At 34.3% G+C, this 19264-nt stretch overlaps 1 protein-coding gene across 1 annotated transcript in view; it reads right to left on the bottom strand.

Annotated features, from left to right (window-relative positions):
- Positions 1 to 19264, bottom strand: part of ARHGAP15 (Rho GTPase activating protein 15) — an 871958-nt gene that overhangs the window by 767885 nt on the left and 84809 nt on the right. Inside the window, exon 3 of the mRNA XM_074215108.1 lies at positions 907 to 975. Coding sequence (XP_074071209.1) covers positions 907 to 975 — 69 coding nt within the window. The remainder of the gene's footprint in view (positions 1 to 906; positions 976 to 19264) is intronic.

Genomic DNA, 19264 nt, shown 5'->3' with positions numbered 1-19264 from the left:
TTGATATATTCAATCAAATGTATTAATCTGTTAGGATGCATCTGGATACTCATTTTGCTATCCAATGTGTTATCCATCTCATGCAATTGACTTTATATCATCAACAAATTTGCTAAAATTTGCTTTTCTCAAGTCCTAGATAAAAAAAAAAGCTGGCACATTTTTACATTGATATGGCATAGATCCCTGGGGTGTTCCCCATGAGACCTTTCTTGCCATCTTGAAATTAAATTTATAAAAAAAAACTTTTTGAGATTGATCATCCAACTCATTCTAAATTTATTCAACTGTTTTACTATCTAACCTATATCATTCCCCCTTTTCCTTTAATGGTATGAAATACTTAATCAAAAACTTTCGATTTGAGGTGGATAAAAGATACCAAAGTAAAATGTGTAATATAATTTTAAACAAACTCAGTAGAGAAAATAGAAATGAAAGTATAAACTTTGAAATAATTAGAATAGGGCTGATATTTGAAGCCATTGGTAAGGTATTTTTAGAAAAGGAAAAGATTAATAGCCTGAGATTCAGGTTTTACTCATAAAGGATGGGAGCTGCGGAGAATTTATCTAAGACAAAAAAGAATGAACAATGGGAAAGGTAGGAAATCGTTCACAAGCCCACCCTATCATCAAAGGATCAGGGCTTAAAGAGGGATTGATGACCACTATTGAATGAATCAGAAAGGTCAATGAAAATGAAGATGGAAAAAATGGTCAAGAGAATGTTTAAAGGTGTCAATAAGAGGATATTACTGATGTGTGAAAGACTAGATTAAGACCATATAAGAAATATTTAATGTTTGACTATAATACAGCATATTCAATTTTTCTTCATCTATTTAAAATGACATCTGCTGTAACTATTTCAGAATTCATCCATTAATGTAATGCAAATGCTTACCAGTTGTTCCAGAGGGGTAATGATGTCCTTCAAGACATGCTGGGAATGATTTCTCCTGTGCCGAGAGATCTGCAGAAATATTGATATTAAATGTCAATTCAGCTCCATTCAAGTTAATTAAACAAAGATTTAGTAAGCAGCTGCTACCCACAAGACTCTGTGCTATGTAGGAGGCAGTTAGGTGGCATCAGAGAGCACTAGGAGGCAGGTAGACCTGAGTTCATATCCAGATCAGGCACTAGATCCAGGCAAGTCTTTTTGCCAATGTTTACTTCAACTGTAAATTGCAGAAAATGACAGGGTTGATTGAAGACCAAATGTGATAATATTGTAAAACTTTTAGCATGGTGTTTGACTTTGTCTATTTTATATACATACTTATGCCTTCTCTTGCTCTAGGTCAACTAGGAAGAGGAAAATTTCAAAAGTTCCCTCTCTCAAGTACTGGAGTACTAAAATGTGAACATTAATAAGCATGATATAAGATCATTTTTAAAAGGAGAAACTCAGACTAGGGAGATCACCAAAGGTTTCAAGGAAGAAATCATGTCTATATAAGATGAATGAATGAAGATTGTGACAGAAATTTAGAGGGGCAGCATTCTCATCATAGATTGAGTCTAAGTACCTCATGTTATGTTGACATTAAGAAATTGAGGCAAAGAGAGACTAAAATGATTTGTTCAGGGACACACAGCTAGTATGTACTGAAATATTTTTGAACTTAGGTCTTCTTGACCTAAATATAATACTATAGGGCAGTGGAAGATGTCAAGCTTTCAAATTCAAGTCAAGAAGTTTTCATTTTATCATAGAAGGAATTGGAATTACCTAAGTTGTATCAAGAGGAGTGCTCTGCTGAACCTTTTCCTTGGTAATATTTCTTTAGCAATTATATGGTGCAGTGCTTAAAGTCCTGAATTTGAAAGCAGAACTGGAATTCAAATCTGACTCAGACACTTTACACTTACTAGCTGTGTGACCTCGGGCAAGTCACTTAACCCTGATTACCTAGCATCCAGGGTCATCTCCAGTCATCCTGAACTGTGTCTGACCACTGGACAGAGATGACTTTGGAGAAGAAAGTGAGGATGGTGACTTAGCACAACTCCCCCTCACTCAAATTCCATTCAAGTGTTTGTCATGGTATCAGCTCCCTGATGCCATGGTCATCTTCGGGAATGAAGGGCAAACAAGAAGATAGAATAGAGAGAAGCAAGACTTGAAGCAAAAATACTCAGTGAGGAGGATGTCAACAATAGTTCAGGCAAGATATAACAATGACTGTGAGTGGAGAAAAGGAAGTGAAAATACAATACGTTGAAGAGATAGAATTGGACAGTCTTGGAAATATTGAATAAGGTGTGTGTATATCAGGAAAAGGGAAATGAAAGACTCTGGAGTAAAGCCATAATGAGACATTTTAGCATCCAAGGCAAATTCATTTGATATAATAACTAGTGGGGGTGACTAGTCCCATGTATAATTGAGGAAGATTATAAATAGAGATTATAGAAGTCAAGGACTATTGGGAACAAGGTATTCAAGGGGAAAGGGATTGTAGTAGAAAATACAACTGTGCACCACTTCCTGAACTTATTAGGGAAGAGGGAGAATGACCTAGAATGCCTCTGATAACAAATCACAAACACAGAAACAACATAAAGTGAATTGTAAAGGAAGGCTAGTGATTGTTTTGTTGTTGTGACAGAAAATAGTGAGTCTGAGAGTGGTAGAGGGAAATTAGATTCTTCATCGTTCTATGGGTCACTGGAAGTAAAAGGAGGGAAGTCAGTCTTATAAAGGGTACTAAAAGATAGGAGGTACTTTCCCCATCCCTTGGCAGAAGTGGGAGGGGCAGGAATGGTTATGAAACATTGTATAGAATTTTTTCAATGTATTCATCACTTTTCTAATTATTTTCTTTTATTTCTCATTTTAATGCTTTTTTAGAGAAGGTAGGAAGAAAAGTAAAGGGTTAAATACAAAACCAAAAATAATCAATAAAGTCTATTTAAAAGAAAGATATATGGTTTCTTCAGTCACTTAGTCACTTGCTGTTATTCCAATAAGCCTTTGCATAAATTCTGCCTCCTTGCGTAGGATACTTTTAAATTCCTAATTCTATTCAAGGACTATCAAGATCCCAAGACCCACAGTTTCAGTCAGATTTTTCCTAATCTCCCTAGTTTGTAGCTTCATCCCCCATTAGCCCAAAGGATATTATTTTCTATTTATTTTATTAGCTGGCACATATTGTGCTCCACCCAGTCAAATAAACTGTAAACTCCTTGATGATTTTTCATTTTTTTTTATCTTTCTATTCCCTGAGTCTGAAACATTATTTAATTAATGCTCATTTATTTGAATTGCTACCAGATCCAGAAAGTGTCATTTCCTTTCCTCTGGACTATTCTCATTCTCTACACCAAGTTTTGTCTTTGGTCCTATAAATTTCTATACCTCAGTCAGCCAGCCTATAGTATCCCAAGCCCTGCTTGGTCACCATTTGGAAGTGAAAGGAAAACTTGAGGGGCTCCCTCGCCCAGATTGATTTTTTTTTTGATTAGGTAAAAGAAACCATTTTTTTTTGCCTCATTTCTTAACTAGCCTTAATCACTGAATGGATATTAACTTAATCATATAGACCTGGGAAAGACCTTAGTTTCAAAAGATCAAGGTCTCCCTCTTCATTTAGGGCCAAGCCCAGTCATGTTGATTTATATCTCTCCACTGGACCTAGTTGGTCCTAGAGCTGAGACTGAGGCAGATGATTTTGTACAATCCTACCTCACTTAAATCCAATTCACTTTTAGGTCAGGGCATCATCTTCCTGATGTTATGGTCCTCTTCAGGAATGAAGAACAAATAATAACACTTGTCAAGCACTTATCAATGTTCCTGACTCTATCTAAACATTAGTGACACATTAGAAATGCAAAAGACATTCTCAGCCATCAAAGAGCTCACATTCTAACGGGGGAGACAACATCCAAACAATTATCTATGTGTGTACATGTGTATACATGTGTATGTATATATTATATTTGTATGTATGTATGCTTATATAAAATACAATGTAAATGAAAGGCAAACCAAGAAGGATGGAAGTATTGGGAGAGGGGAGGTAATTGCAGAAGATGAGATTTGAGCTGAGTTAGAATATGAAAAGTTTTTGGGTAAAGATGAGTTTTTGACTTCTACATTAGCATTACAGGGAGTATAATGGAAAGGAAAGGCAGAAGAATATAGGAGCTAATGAAATATATATAAACTAAATTTTTATACAAAAGTTTTGCAGAAAGTAGGGGCAAAAACAAATCCTTTTGATATTCTCCTAGACACTTTTGATTACTCTAACTTTATAACTGTGTCCCCATCTCTTCTAGCATTCCTTTAGTAACTGACACTATCTGCTTATTTAAATTGGGATAAGGATAGCAAGAAAGCCTGCCACTTACTCCATCTAAAAAGTCAGTACAGGAATCTTCCCAGTGGGCTTCTTTTCTACTCTTTTGGTGACATAGAAGAACTCTGGGTCTTTGACCTGACCTTGTTTTCAGCCTTGAGTCTGCTCAGATCTAAGTCTTATAACAAAGATCTCTCCCTCTAAGCTCCCTTGAGACTCCATCCAACTACTCATATGGGAAAAGTTCCAACAATCCATGACTTCACTTCAATCTCTGGCCATCTTCTCCATAGCCTTCTGGGTTAAGAATAAGTTTTAGAAGAGTATCAAAATTTTAGAGGTGCAAAGGACCAGTAAGAGAGAGGAAATGCTCTCATGTGTGATTGAATCAAATTGGAAATTAAGGTTATAGAAGTCAAGGTTGCTGAGGAGCCCCAATTCTATTATAGCTGAACAAACAGGGCCATAGAGTTTAAGTGACTTGGGCAACATGGAACAAGTAAAGTCTGAATGATCTAATTTTCATAACAATATTTTTCTTAATTGGTTGTGGGATTGCTTTTATTTTATAACAGAAAATTTAAAAGATGAAAAGGACTAATAGGACTCTATAAATAAGTTTAAAATAATAAAATAACCCTTGCTATCCTTTGGACAATCAATATAATTCTCTTCACTCCATTTTTGGTGTTACTTTGTAGCAAAATCCAAACTTAATTTAACAGGATTATCTAATTCATAATAACTTGATTGTACTATAATTTATCAGTCATGGATATGAAATACTGAAAAGTTACACAAGTGGACTAGACTTCTAAAGCTAGATAGAGTGTTTGAGACAGATTCAGTTCAGGTCTTCCTGACCTTATCTCCCTTGTCACCTAGTTGCCAGAGTATCTTCAACAGAAATAGGCAGTTTAGAGAGCAGAGTTTAAGAAAGATGAGCTTCATTATGAAAATGTTAAGTTCTAAATGTCAATGGGACATATTGGTGGAGATGTTCATGTCTGAAAGTTAATGAAAAATGGAATATTTGAGTTCAGGAGAGGGGGTAAGAGAGGGTTGAGCAGATTTGGGAGTCAACCTAAAAAGATAATAATTTGAATCCTGGGAATGGATGAAAATATAATGAAAAGAGGCCTATATATTATTAAACTTCACCAACAATTTCCTCCAAAGAAACAAAAGTTTCTTTGGTGTGGTTTGAGAGAAGGAGGGGGGACACAAATCTTTTATTTTTTGCTGGGCTTCTAAAATTAGAATTAGTATAATAATCCTCAATCTTAAAATAACTCATTTAAAGTGGTTTAAGAAATTGCTAAAATACAAACTTAGTTGAAGAAGTTTTCCAGGAGGGTATCGATATTTGTTATGTTGTGATTTCTGTCCCCTTGTAGTTTCCCTTTTTAAGAGGCTCAGTCAGTTTTTGGCAACATGAAATCATTGATAGGAGAATTCCTTTGAATAAAATATTAGAAACAATTACATCCCTATTAGTTAAGTCAAAGAATGTACTTATCTCCCTCTCTCTCAAATGAAGCATCATTGCAGTAACCCACATGTAGATTATAGGAAGGGGAGAACCAGAGTCAGTGGACTAAAATCAGGTCAATCATAAAAGTAAAGATGGGAATATAAATGTAAATAACCCCCATTAAAATGTTATTTCAATATCTTATCTTGGTCTAGAGGTAAGTTTGGTTTATTGAAAATTATTAGACTAGAAGCGGCTAGGTGGTGCAATGGATAGAGTACCAGCCCTGGACTCAAGAGTACCTGAGTTCAAATCCGACCTCAGACACTTAATAATTACCTAGCTGTGTGGCCTTGGGCAAGCCACTTAACCCCACTGCCTTGAAAAAATCTAAAATACATATTATAATAGATCACAAACTCTGGAAATGTCCTGTCATATTGGAAAGGTTTAGTCAAGTTAAATAACATATCCCATCTTTGTAGTTCAAATACATTCATAGAAGTTATTCAATATATAACCATTGAAAGATGGTATTTCATCACAGTAAATCATGATGCTCAACTACTAAGAGTCTCACTTATATGACTGGAGAACTGGTGAAATGAGAAAGGTTTACAATATTAAAGTTGTATTAGTGTAAAATAATAGAGGAACACCTGCATCCCATGTATCCCCCTCTAAGGGATAAGAATCATTTAAGAGGCAATTTCACCTGGTTGCACAGAGGTAGAATTTTAGGCATCATTCAATTAGAAGAAAGGAAGTCAAAAGTCAAACATTTTCTCAATAATAAAGAAAGCATTTCCAAATGTTTTTATTAAATCTTCCCATATCTCTTTTGGATAGGCAGTAAATAGTAGCAATGCAGGCAACATATCATGTCCAACCAATCTTTGAAGGAGTTGACAGAAGAGACCTTTTATTTCATGAATCCATACTAATGATATCTAAAGCCTAGTGCTATATCTATGAAAATACATTATCTCAAATCAAAGCAAAGTCATTAAAAGTCACATATGAACTCTGGAAATTCTGATCTGTTTTATTTGACTTGGGCATAAATCTGTGGATGCCATTTAATTGTTTCACTACGTCTAAGAAGGCTATGTGATTTAGAATCAGTTTGTTTCATCATGATGCTTTTATTTAATGCTAAAAATCTGGATAAATCTTCGGACCAAGACCTCATCACAACTCATCACAACTACCTCAATAATAACATTCAGTCATTATATAATCAATATCACAACCTACAATTATCATGACCAAAATTTGTGTACAAGCATATTCAACCACATTATTATGGAATTCATTTCTTCTGTAAGTTTTGAGTTGCTACTATAATGAGAGAAGTAAGAGAGTTCATCTATGGACACTTGTGAACAATGACAATAAATTAAAGGCTCTATTTTTTTATCTGAATCTCAATTTTCATTCAATTTTATTTTGTGTCATGAATATATGGCATCTATACAAAGCAAGAAATTTAGAGGATGGTCTTCTGACAGTATGTTTATAGAAAGATATGAATATAGGATGGGCTGGAAGAGTTGGTTTGCTGTTTTTAGCAGTGGAGGGAGTATAACACCAATGTGAGCTTATAATTCTCAGAATATTTTAATTTCAACAATGACCTACAGTTTGCTAACAAGATTGCTTCTTTATTCAATTTTTGAATTCTAAAGACAATAGAACCCTTTATTCAATGTATTTTCTCAATCCCATAATCTCAAGGCTACAAAGTTTTATATATACCACTATATATTTGATCAGTAACTTTAGCGGGAAATAATTATTATCACTAGAGTTTAAATATAGTTAGACCAAAAACATTAATCATAGTGTACTCTCTAACAAAAAAAAAACTCTAAAGAAACTTGAATAAATTTTGTTTATCTGTAATGTCTATATCTGCTGGAGTTCCAAATGTTCTTAATTAGTACATAGGCCCAGTCTCTAAAAATAGCTGATCATGTATGTATGCAGAAAACACATTTTCAGTACACAGAGCTTTCACATTTCTTGATTAATTTTAATACTTTAAAACTCTGAAATCTCTACCTGACTTTGCTTCTCACTGAAATTAGTGTACTGATTAAATTGCCCGTTCTTGATTCAAATTCAACTTTTCAGGGGGGAAAAAGAATTAAAGAATCTTCTTTACAATTTAGATTCTCTCTGACCTATTTATGAAGAATATCACTTAACAGTTTCATTAAGGATGAGTAACAGCTGGTGACATGGCTGTGTCCTAAATTGTTTTTATCTCTCAATATTCTGCATCTTAAGCAATTGAGCCTTCATAAGAAATACTTTCGTTAGTGGCAGTCCTTCCTTTGGGGAGAAAAAAATGTCAGACCACATTGTCTGTATTTTGCTATCTTGTTTTCAGTGGTGTCACATTTCTATTTTATTACCGCATAGAGTAAACTGTGATGATTTGCTGATGCTATTGAAAGGACTTCTAGAGAATTGCCTTCTAATTGGGGTTTTTCATGAAATCTCCCATCAATGCGACATATATCTGTGAAATATTTTTAATTGAATAAAATTGTTTTCTCTTCCTTCTTATCCTCTACCTCACTCAGGAACCTAAAAATTGTCTTTTTTAGTGATGGAAGTGAAATACTTGCACTATGTAAAACATATTTTCTCTTTAGAGTCATTATTTTTTCATTAGCATATGTATAACCCTTAAATTTTTCAAATATCTTCTCCCTTAAAAAATCTGAATTTTAAATCACAGTTCCGAAGTATCTTCATAATTTTTCCCATTGTTTTTCTATTTGACTCACTTAAAGAAAATAAAAAAAACTGATGAGTTTGGTACTTGAAATATTGCCTACTATGACAATAACAGGATTTGTGCTTATTATTTTTTCTTATGTCAGAGCGCCTACTCTGAATATGATTGAAAGTTATACATTTATGTAAATGTTCAATAACACACCCCTTTTCAAAACAGATTACCATTTTTTGATGAATGTTTATTTCTTAATAGCTTAAGACAGAAAAAATAAAAGATAAAAATTATCTCAAAAAATTACTTTTTTTTCTCAATTCATCCCTATACTCTCATAGGGGTACAGTTTCTACTAGTAAGATCCTTACTTATGGACTAGAAAATAAAGGATGTATGTGTTAAAGTTTAGCTTTTCTTTTCACTGTTAATCAAATAAAATACTTTCTTGAGGTATCCTGACTCTTGTGATCCAATTCTTATTTGTTACCTTGGTCAAAAAATAAAAAAGAGAGTGTTTTGGATTTTGTTTTGGGTATAGTTTGTAGGAAAGAACCAATCAACAATTAAAGACAAATCTTAAATTGAGGTATGCTTAGAATGTAGAGGTTTGGCAAAAATGCCATTATTCAACAAGCACTTTCCTTTCTCTCAAATGTCAAACATAGCAACCTAAGCTTATTTCAAACTTGTTTACAACAAATCTATGTGGTAGGTACTTGTTAACAAGAGCACTGGAAAGTCTAATTTAAAGCATTTGACTTTGCTGAGAAGCCAATTTTCTAATTTTCCTTCCATTCAGAGTAATGTAAATTACTTCAGGGAGAGGCTCATGTACAGTGCATGTAGTAAGAAAGATCTGGATTCATTTCCCATTCCTCATACCTATGAATATTGAGAATGTAAGCAAGTCACTTAACCTCTCATGGTCCTCAGGCAGTTCTCTAAGACCATATGCTGCATAACAGTGGTCCATCTGTATTGGTCTAGGGAATTCCCTAAACCAATAAAATCCTGTTTGGACCCCCAAGAAAATGATGTATAAGCCTCTATTGCCCAAATAAAGCTAATAATGATGATAACGAAAATGAATGGTACAGAGGGAACAATATGAAATTCCTTTCTCTAGTTAAGGTGTAATGTTCAGCTAGTACATGATTAATATTTGAACTTTTCTCTTACTGTCATCCATATCATTACCATTACTGATCACCTGCAACATATGACTCTCTACTCTTCATTCAAGTTACTTTGATCTTGTCCTGTCAATCAGAAATGTAATATCCTCCATAAACTGTTTCTTCATACAATCGGTAAAAAATAAAGATTGAGCTATCATCTTGAGGTCATGGTGAATTTGGCCTATCAGAAACCATTGGTACTATGAGTATTTTTCAGCCAGCAACATGTTACCTGCAGCATTAAAGAGCTGCTCAATGAGTCCTCACACAACTCCAACTGAATCTAGTTTAGTGGAATCACTGCCTCTTCCTGTTCACTCACCCCCACCCCAGCTGAACAAAGGAGATTTCTCCACTTGTAGAGTGACTCCTTCTAGATCCTGCTTCTTGCTATGCTTGTGTTTTTCCCTGAATAAACCAAGCCTACTTCATAACTGTCCAATTTTAATGAAATTAATTTAACGTGAGACATAGATATGCACACATATTTGCTGACTGCCCTAGATTACTTCTTTCATTTCTTTCACTTCATTCTCCAGATGCTTCCAATTTAAAATGTTCTTCTTCAAAAATTTGCTCAGACTAGGAGGTGCCATCAATAAGCTCTTGGAATTGGAATAGTAATTGTTGTTTCTCTTGGTGCTTTATAATATGTAGCTGGTTGTTCATTTAATTTTATATATGCTGTTTATATCTATATTTAGACAGATATATCACTAGTTATATCAATAGATAGATAGATAGATAATCATGGGGTTTAGAAATAGAAAAGCCATTATACATATCACATATCTAGATCTAGAAGGCATCTGGGGCAACCAGTTCCCTCATTTTACAAGAAAGGAACCTGAGGTCCAGAGATATAGAGTGACTTTCCCACATTCACAAAGGAAATAAGAATATAGAAAAATGAACTTCAAAACCAATTATTCCAACTCAAATTCAGTGTTTACTCCATTGCATAAGACTAGTAAAAACAGCTGTGGAATGATGGGAGGGAGACTACCAGAAAGTTAATTAGGAAAACATTGGAAGCAATAGTGTCAAACATTGAATATTTATTCCTATTTATTTTTTCCTCTAAATATTACATACATATTGTCCCCTGTCGTTTTCTTGGAGAAATAGGGCTTAATGTAATCAGAATATCACATAATCTGGTCATATATATTTTTTGAGTCTATTGGCTTTATTTATTGCTTTTCTTTTTTTCAAGGGGAGGATTCATTGAGTGATGAAGTTTTCAGAGAGTCTTTGGTTAAGAGTGACTGATGTTGAAAAATGTATTAATTCACTTAAAAACTAAATTTCATGAATCACATTTCCTCTGCATAAGTCAAATGTATGCTGTCATTCATTACTCTATTTGTGGTAGGAAGTACTAAGGGTCAATGATAATGTTTGCCCTTTATTCTTTTTGTTGTTGTTGTTGTTGATAATGTTTTTGATTTTGTGCAAGGCAATGGGGTTAAGTGACTTGGCCAAGATAACACAGCTAGAAATTATTAAGTGTCTGAGGTCAAACTCAAGTTCTCCTGACTCCAGAGCCGGTGCTCTCTCCGCTGCACCACCTAGTTGCCCCCGACATTTCATTCTTGAAGAAAACAATGTTATCAGGGAGGTGATGCTATGAAAAGCACATGAATTGGATTTGAGTGAAGAGATGCTGTGCTAAGTCACCAGGCTCACTTTCTGCTTCAGAGCTCTCTGTAGCCAATGACCAGATATGGAGCAGGATGACTGGAGATGGCCATGGATGCAAGACAATCAGCGTTAAGTGAGCTCTCCAAGATCACACAACTAGTGAGTGTCAAGTGTCTGAGGCCAGATTAGATCTCCTGTCCTCCTGACTCTAAGGTCAGTGCTCTGTCCACTGATCCACCTAGCTGCCATAAATGGCTAGTACAAATTCACACAAGCATGTACTGACACAAAATGCCTGGCCCATAATAGATAACTGAAGAAATGCTTTGCATATGTATGTTCTCATTTGATCCTCACAACAACTTGTGAAATAATTGCTGCAAGTATTATCATCTTCTTTCTTACAGTTCAAGAAACTGAAGTTAAAAGAATTTAAAGGTATTGCTTATGGTCACAAAGCTGTTAAGACAAGGTTTATTTTCAGTTCTTTCCTACTCTCAGTTCCAGAACATTGTTCACCATATGATTAACAATGCTTTTACTACCTAAGGTATTTTGCAGTTCTCACTAACCACTGTTATCATCCATAATATTTATTAATATAATTCTTATGTTTTGTTCTGAATTCCTTCACTAAATAAAGCATTCACTTTATCAATACAGAAAAATTAAAATAGAATGTAGAGAAGGTGATTTCATCTATACAAACTGCTAATCTGGGTCATTACTTTGGGCTCTGAATTAGGCATATTGGCTGCCTTAATTGATCAAATGAACCAAGTCACTGATGAGTCAGCACTTCATCATATTTAAAGATATTTCTTTCATCTAATATCAGCTGTGTGGTAGGATACAATATTTTTGTAAGAATATATATCTTCCCCTTTACTTTTTTCTCCCGAGCAAGTCTATCTATATTCATGGGGGGGAGGGGTATTTTGTTTACTTGTAAACAAGAATATTTTATTAATGTAAAAAACTTTTGTACAAAATGAGAATAAAAAATAAATTAAAAAAATAAAAAACCATAGCGTTGGACAAAATAGAAAAAAATAAAAAAAAGAATCTATATCTATATCTATCTATCTATCTATCTATATCTATCTATATATATATATATATCTTTAGTCCAACAAATAAGCATTTTTTCTTTCATTGGAAATGCAATAAGAAATATCAAGAAAAAAAATAACCACATCTTTTCCCCTTGTGAAGACCTAAATGAAACTGTTCAAACACTGAAGATGTTATCTCTTTGGTTAGGGAGACTGAAACATTTGTATTAGATAAAGGAGCAATAAAGATCCAACCACTAACAGTAGGATTTGAGTTGTTTACCTGTTTCAAGCCATATCGATACTTTATTATATCTTAGTGTCATTGCAGAAAGGCATTTGCTCCCTGGAAATTCTATGCCATAGTGCTGAAATGTCACTTATGAAAGACATTACCTTGCTGGAGGCAGACACAACAACTAGGAACAATGATATCCCTGCCAGGGGTTAGCAGCCTTCTCCTCCCAGGGAGTCACTTAAAATAAGCACATTGAACCCTTTCTGTATTTTTAGAAGATACCCTATAACTATATCTCCCCGTTTTGCAAAATGTATCCTTCCAGGTTTGCACAGACTAAAAACCCACCTTATGCTGCTTGAGAAGTAATTTGAGTTTTGACGGTTGGTCCAACTCAGCAGGGCTGAAGGATGGCACTTTTCCTTGGTCATCGGCTTGTTGGCTCAGGCCAGACAGCTGTTAGGACATTCTCCTCTGGGAATCATGCCCTCAACACCCACAGTTGATGCACATACATGGTCTACTGGCTGCCGACTTCCATGCCCATCTGTTCAAATGGCATGATGCCCAATCACAAGTTGGTTGGATCCTTGCCCTTAGTGTGTAGGTGCCAGGCAATGATGGGTTTAGATGGGCAGCCTGCAGAATACTACAAGTGACAATTTTTCCCCTCCCTGTTCAACCTCATTCTATTTGGAATATGGAAGTATATATTCTTGTGCATGCTGACCCCATTTCCACTCTAGTGTTACAAATGGGACATTTGTGCATCCTGTAGACATTTGGACATCTTTGTAGTCATACACAAGATATACAATCCTCTACTGAAAACAAAAATGGAATGGAGGAAATCCATTGTTATTTTGAAATGGGTTGCACCAGGAAAATTCCAACCATCTGGAGTCATTCAGAAAATATTTAAAATAAGTATTAGTTCCTACATAGACATTGATGGCACAGTGACTAGAAAGCTGACTGTCGAACTAAGAAGACCCAGGTTCAAGTTCTACCTCTGACTCATACTAGTGGGGCAAATCACTTAATCTATCTATGCTTTTGACAAAATAGAAGTAATCAGCAGTATAACAGAGGAAGTGTGAACTTATAAGAGTAGAAGGAGTTTCTTTATCTAGTTTTCTATATCAGTGAAATCGTGGATCTTATCCATATTTCTATGAGTCCCAAAGTATGAAAAGAAACAGTACCAATACCCTTCAAATCTATAGTGGGATTTTTCTAATACAAATCAATTCAATATTATAAGCATTTTTCAGAACTTGGCAATGTAGCAAGGACTAATCTAGGTTCTAGGCACATTAAAATAACAATGAGTACAACCTTTGCCTTCAGCAAGCATGCAATCTGCTGAAGGAAATAGCAGATGTACACACTCACATCCACACACACACACACACACACACACACACACACATATCCACACAAAAAGACAGAAGACCTTGAGAGCCCAGAGTTATAGTTATTCCTACAAAAAGGACCCCTCTTCCCCTACCCCCAGTGAGTAGTAAACTAGTTGGAAAAATATAGTTTCATCAAGAAACCAAAGTCTCTTGAATGAATCAAACAGAAGATGCAGGATTGCACCTTGGAATCAATAGTTAGGAGCAGAGAGCAGTCACCAAAAATGCCCTAACCCCATCAAATTCTTAGAATACTAGCTTCTCTTTTCCCCCCTGTGGTAGATGCCTCTGCTAGTTTGTTATTCTCACAGCACTTCAAGATTTCATACAATTTCCCATTAGCCAGATTCATACTTCTGTTCCTCTAGTCAGGAGCTGGTTTCTTCTTCTGGTCTGTCTCCTGGACTTAGTGAACAAAATTTTAAATGTTTTCATGGGGGCTGGCCTTTCTTCATGCTGTACATGTAGTATTTATTTAAAAAAAGACCAGGTGGATAGAATCCATCTTTTACAATTAGTGATACTACATTGCCATCTCTTTTTTTGAGACTAGGTCAAGGACCACTTTTTTGACACCATAGATCAGTAAATATTGATCCCCATATTTTCAGAAAATTTTAAGTATTAATGCTATTAGAGTTTAAAATAGGACAGATGCTTGGGACATCTTGAAAAGGCTCAAAATAAGCATATTATAGGCAATATAGAGATTTTTAACATAAGGTACATGAACTGTTTGCAAAAGTTAATAGTTTTTATCTCAATATAGATGTTCCCTTTATATTCTTACATACTTTATTTTTACACAGATAAAAACCTTTTTCTGAGACTTCCGTAGGATTCAGCAAACTATCACAGGGGTCCATGATAAAAACGGTTAAAGGAGCCCTATTTTAATATTCTAAGTTGACTAAGAGTTGTTCTTATGCATTGGTAGGAAGAATTTCATAATTGTGCATTTCCTATATGTATAACAGATTAGGAACAAAACAAAAAAATAAAGCAAAATGAGGGGATGGGAGGAAATTGAGTTTTCTGGAATACTCCGTTTCACTTGAAAGGTAAAAATAATTTTTTAAAAAATTAAAAAATTAACAAGCCCAGCAGAAGCCTAAGTCCTCTATTCAAAAATATGAAGTCATCCTCTCTACAATAATCATACCTGAAGAATCATCCTGGCTGGAGGTCAAAATGAAATATAAGAGCAGAAAAGAGAACATTTCTTTCTCTAGCCTGTAGGAAACCCATAGAAAAAATAGATTGGCATAGAAAGATTGCGACTTTAATGATCCAAAGCATATGAATGCTCATTAGCAGACAGCAGACAGACATAAATGAAGGACAGTAATGGCTGCCTCAGTGGCTCTGCCGATAGTGTTAAATCCAATGATGGCTGGAAATGCTTATTCTGTGGGTTTATTTAAGGGTGATTGAATTCAGGGTGTTGTCAGTTTCTCTGGAGAATGGCTATCCAGTATGCAGCCATGATCTTTCTTCCTGAGTATGCTTTGTTGAGTCAGTTAGTTATGGGTGACAACTTGATCTGTTCTCCTCTGTGTGTGCTGCCAAATCCCTGAGTCCAACTTTCAGAGGATCAGTGCCTAAAAACTTTTGGCTCAAAAATCAAATTAGGCTTCTCTGTTGCCCTAGTCAGAAAAAAACCCCTAAATACCCAGTGGCCAAAACCAAAGAATTCAAAATAGTGATCTGAATAAAGCTGTCAGATGCCAAAGTGCATCTTCTGTTTGAAGTCAAGGTTATCTCAATTTCCTTGGTAATCAGAAAATATTTCTATATATTGACTTTTTTGTTCCTCCTGAGTCCCACCAGCAAGACACTGACTTTTGAATTCATTAGCCATATTGACTAATGGAGTATAATTTGAAAGTATGAGGTGAAATTCTTCTATATGATTTGTAAAATCAGGATTTGTGATTTTATTGGTGATGAATACACCAATTGCTCATTCATTTTTTCCCTAGATGGAAATTCAGGAATTGATACCATCTCATTTTAAATATTTCCTAAAAGAGAACTTTTTCCAAACACTAACACTATAAAATAATGTTAATATATTTATATGAGCTTCAATTTAAAAATTTTCCAGCAAGTGTCTGAACTTTAGGCAGAGATGAGGAAGCAGTCAGGTCAAGGGAAATCCATGAAATTTCCCAGGGTGCTGGGAATTTTGTAATACCAGGAGTTAAGGAAGAAGGAAACTTAGCATGAAGGCTGAAAGTGGCAGAAGAGTCATATAGGTGAGAAAGCTGAAATATATTCTGAGAAACTGTTAATCTAAATGAAAGCATTCAATCTGATCGTAAAGAGCAAGCATGTGGTATACCTCTGACACTGGTGATCTTACTCTATCCTTCTTTCTCAAGGGAACAATACTATCCTAAGACCTAGTTTTTTTTATGGAACTGCAAATTTTTTGTAGAACAATGGAAAATCCAGTCCTGAATTCTTCAGTGTCAAAAAGTCCTTCTTCATATATTTCTTCAACTTGCTTTGTGAATTTGTGTTAGTACCTCTGTGTTAGACCATACTGGCTTATTCAATATAATTTATAAGGCTACAAATGAATGTGAAATTATTTTATATGATTTATAAAATCAGAAGATTATATATGAATTCATGTTTTGAATATTATATAGCAAAGAAATAGTTAGAATTCAGAGTATTAATACTAGCAAGAAAAGGGAATATATGTTGATATATGTTGTTTCCTACTAGGTGAAAATATCATCAATTTAACATGTAGTAATTAGAAAAAAAGAGAAAATTTACCAGGAACTTGTCCCAGGGTTAATATGATATCCAGAAAATGTAAATGAATCACATGATCTCAGAATTAGAAAGGGCCTTCTAGTCCAAGGAGATTCTTAAAGAGAATCTAAGATATTTCAGATAAGTTCTCATCTCTTATACATGGCAATTTTACAAATACTAAAAGTCAGCAAATCTTCAGGCTAAATATCACTTTTTTTTTAACATAAGATCAGATAACATGAAGAAGGTCCTTTCTCAATTTCAATTGCCTTCCTCTGGACACTCTCAGATTTCTCAGTTTTTCCTAAAATATGGTTTCCAGAACTGAATAAAATACTCTGTATGTAGTCTGACCAGGGTGTAGTAGAAAAAAACTGTCATCCACCTATTCATAGATACTATTCTTTTCTTAATGTGGCCTAAAATAACATTAGTCTTTTCATCAGGAATTTTATAATAATCACTTTATATTTACTTTGTAGACCGCCAAAGTATTTGGGTGGTTTTAAGACAATATGCTGTCCTTCTGTACTTGTGAAGTAACTTTTAGAGTCACTGGATAAGACTCTATATTTATTTCTATCTATATTGTTCTATTAAAGATTATCTTAGACTGTTTTTATGTCTGTTGGAATTCTTTTGAATTTTAATTCTAGAATAATATTCTTGCCTGTTTTGTGTTATCTGAAAAAGTGATGATCACTCTATGTCTGCGACTTTATCCAAATCATTGATAAAACTGTTAAATAGCTAAGTACAAGGACATTCTTCATTGCAAATTGACAGCAAACCATTAAAGATTCCTCTTTGAGGTCAGCCATTCAACCAGTTTGGTATTCATACAAGCACACTTCCATCTATTGTCTAGTCCACATGTCCCTATCTTTTCCACCTGATTGGCTTAGGAGAATTTTTCAAATATTTCTACTCCCCAAATTCAGTCTCTGATTTTCTATAAGTATCCAGAGCTCTTCAATTCACTTCCACACCTTCTTCCTTTACTTTTTTAAACTCAATTTTTTCCTCCTATATTTTCCTTGCCATACAATCTTTTTTTATTAGAAGACATAATCATTATAACAAATTACTTCATTAAACAGGAGTGCCACAGAAATAACCTCTAAGTGACCTAAAATGTGTTACTTTCAACATCAGTTTTCATAGAATTCTCTCTCTAAACTCTCAAAGGAATCTGTTTTCTAATTTTAATCTAAAAATAAGTTACTAATATTAAAATAAACCTAAAATTAAAAAAAATCTACTAACCATATTTCTCCTATATATGCAAAACTTATAGAGAGTCATCAGCTTCAAAAGAAGAAGAGGAAAAGGAGAGAGCCTATGCCATCACCATAGTTATTCCTATATTACTATGCCAATTGCCTTTGGTGGCAGCATAAGCACCTTGGGGAGATAAATGAAATTGATAAAAGATAAAATTTACCAGGAACTTAAAAACCTATAGTAACATATATAGCTATAACCTGATATTTAAAAAATAATTTAAATTTGTGAACAGAAGATATATCATCATATTATCTGATCACATTTACATCTTCTTATCAAAGGAACAAGAGCATTAGATCAGTATTTATTACAGAGATGAGGCAATGATTTTATATGGTAGTTGGACAGACAGGAGATGCTCATTCTCTCTCTCTCAATGTTTAAAAATGGATTCAGTGTAAGTATATAAATAATTTTCATATTTCTGTTCTTTTACTCAGTCATATTCTTAAGAAAAGACTGCTTTCCAATAGTCATTTAAAACCTTTCTCTTTCAAATCAAAGGAAGCTGCCAAAATAGTATTAATTTTTAAAAAATAACCCTCTCACTAATGTTCCCATTGGATGCATAAAAAGAGATTCTATTTCAGAGCCAATTTTTTATCCTCCATTGTGTATATACCACAATGTATGAGTTTAGCTCATTAGTGCTCAGCTAGTGCCATCATTTTAAATGATCAAAGTGTTTGTGAAAAAATCAGTCACATAGAGGAATATTTCCCAAATTGTGGTCTTGGGCTTAGGGGTGGGTCTTTTGTGAGTCATTTAGAAGACTTTACAGAGAAGGTGGTTAAAATATGTAATCTAGAGAAAATATTATGAGAGGAAAGGGAAATAGATTGACCATTACTTGGAACTAGGGGTATGAATTTGAAAAATCATGCAACAATTATAAAGATACTTATTGAATATAGTGATTCAGAGACTGAGCATGTGATCATGCAAAGGGTACAAAAATCTGCAACTTTAAAATTTGTGTCAAATTTATTCTATCCTATTTTTTTCAATTACATGCAAAGATAGTTTTCAAAATTATTGTTTTTTAATAAGTTTTTGAGTTCCATATTTTTCCAGCATTCTCTCTTCCCTCCTTCCTCCCCATAACAGCAAGAAATCTGACATAGGTTGTACATGTAC

This window comes from Macrotis lagotis, chromosome 1, assembly GCF_037893015.1.
Source record: "Macrotis lagotis isolate mMagLag1 chromosome 1, bilby.v1.9.chrom.fasta, whole genome shotgun sequence".
NCBI classification, from domain to species: domain Eukaryota; kingdom Metazoa; phylum Chordata; class Mammalia; order Peramelemorphia; family Peramelidae; genus Macrotis; species Macrotis lagotis.
This window is presented reverse-complemented; position numbering and strand designations above follow the sequence as displayed.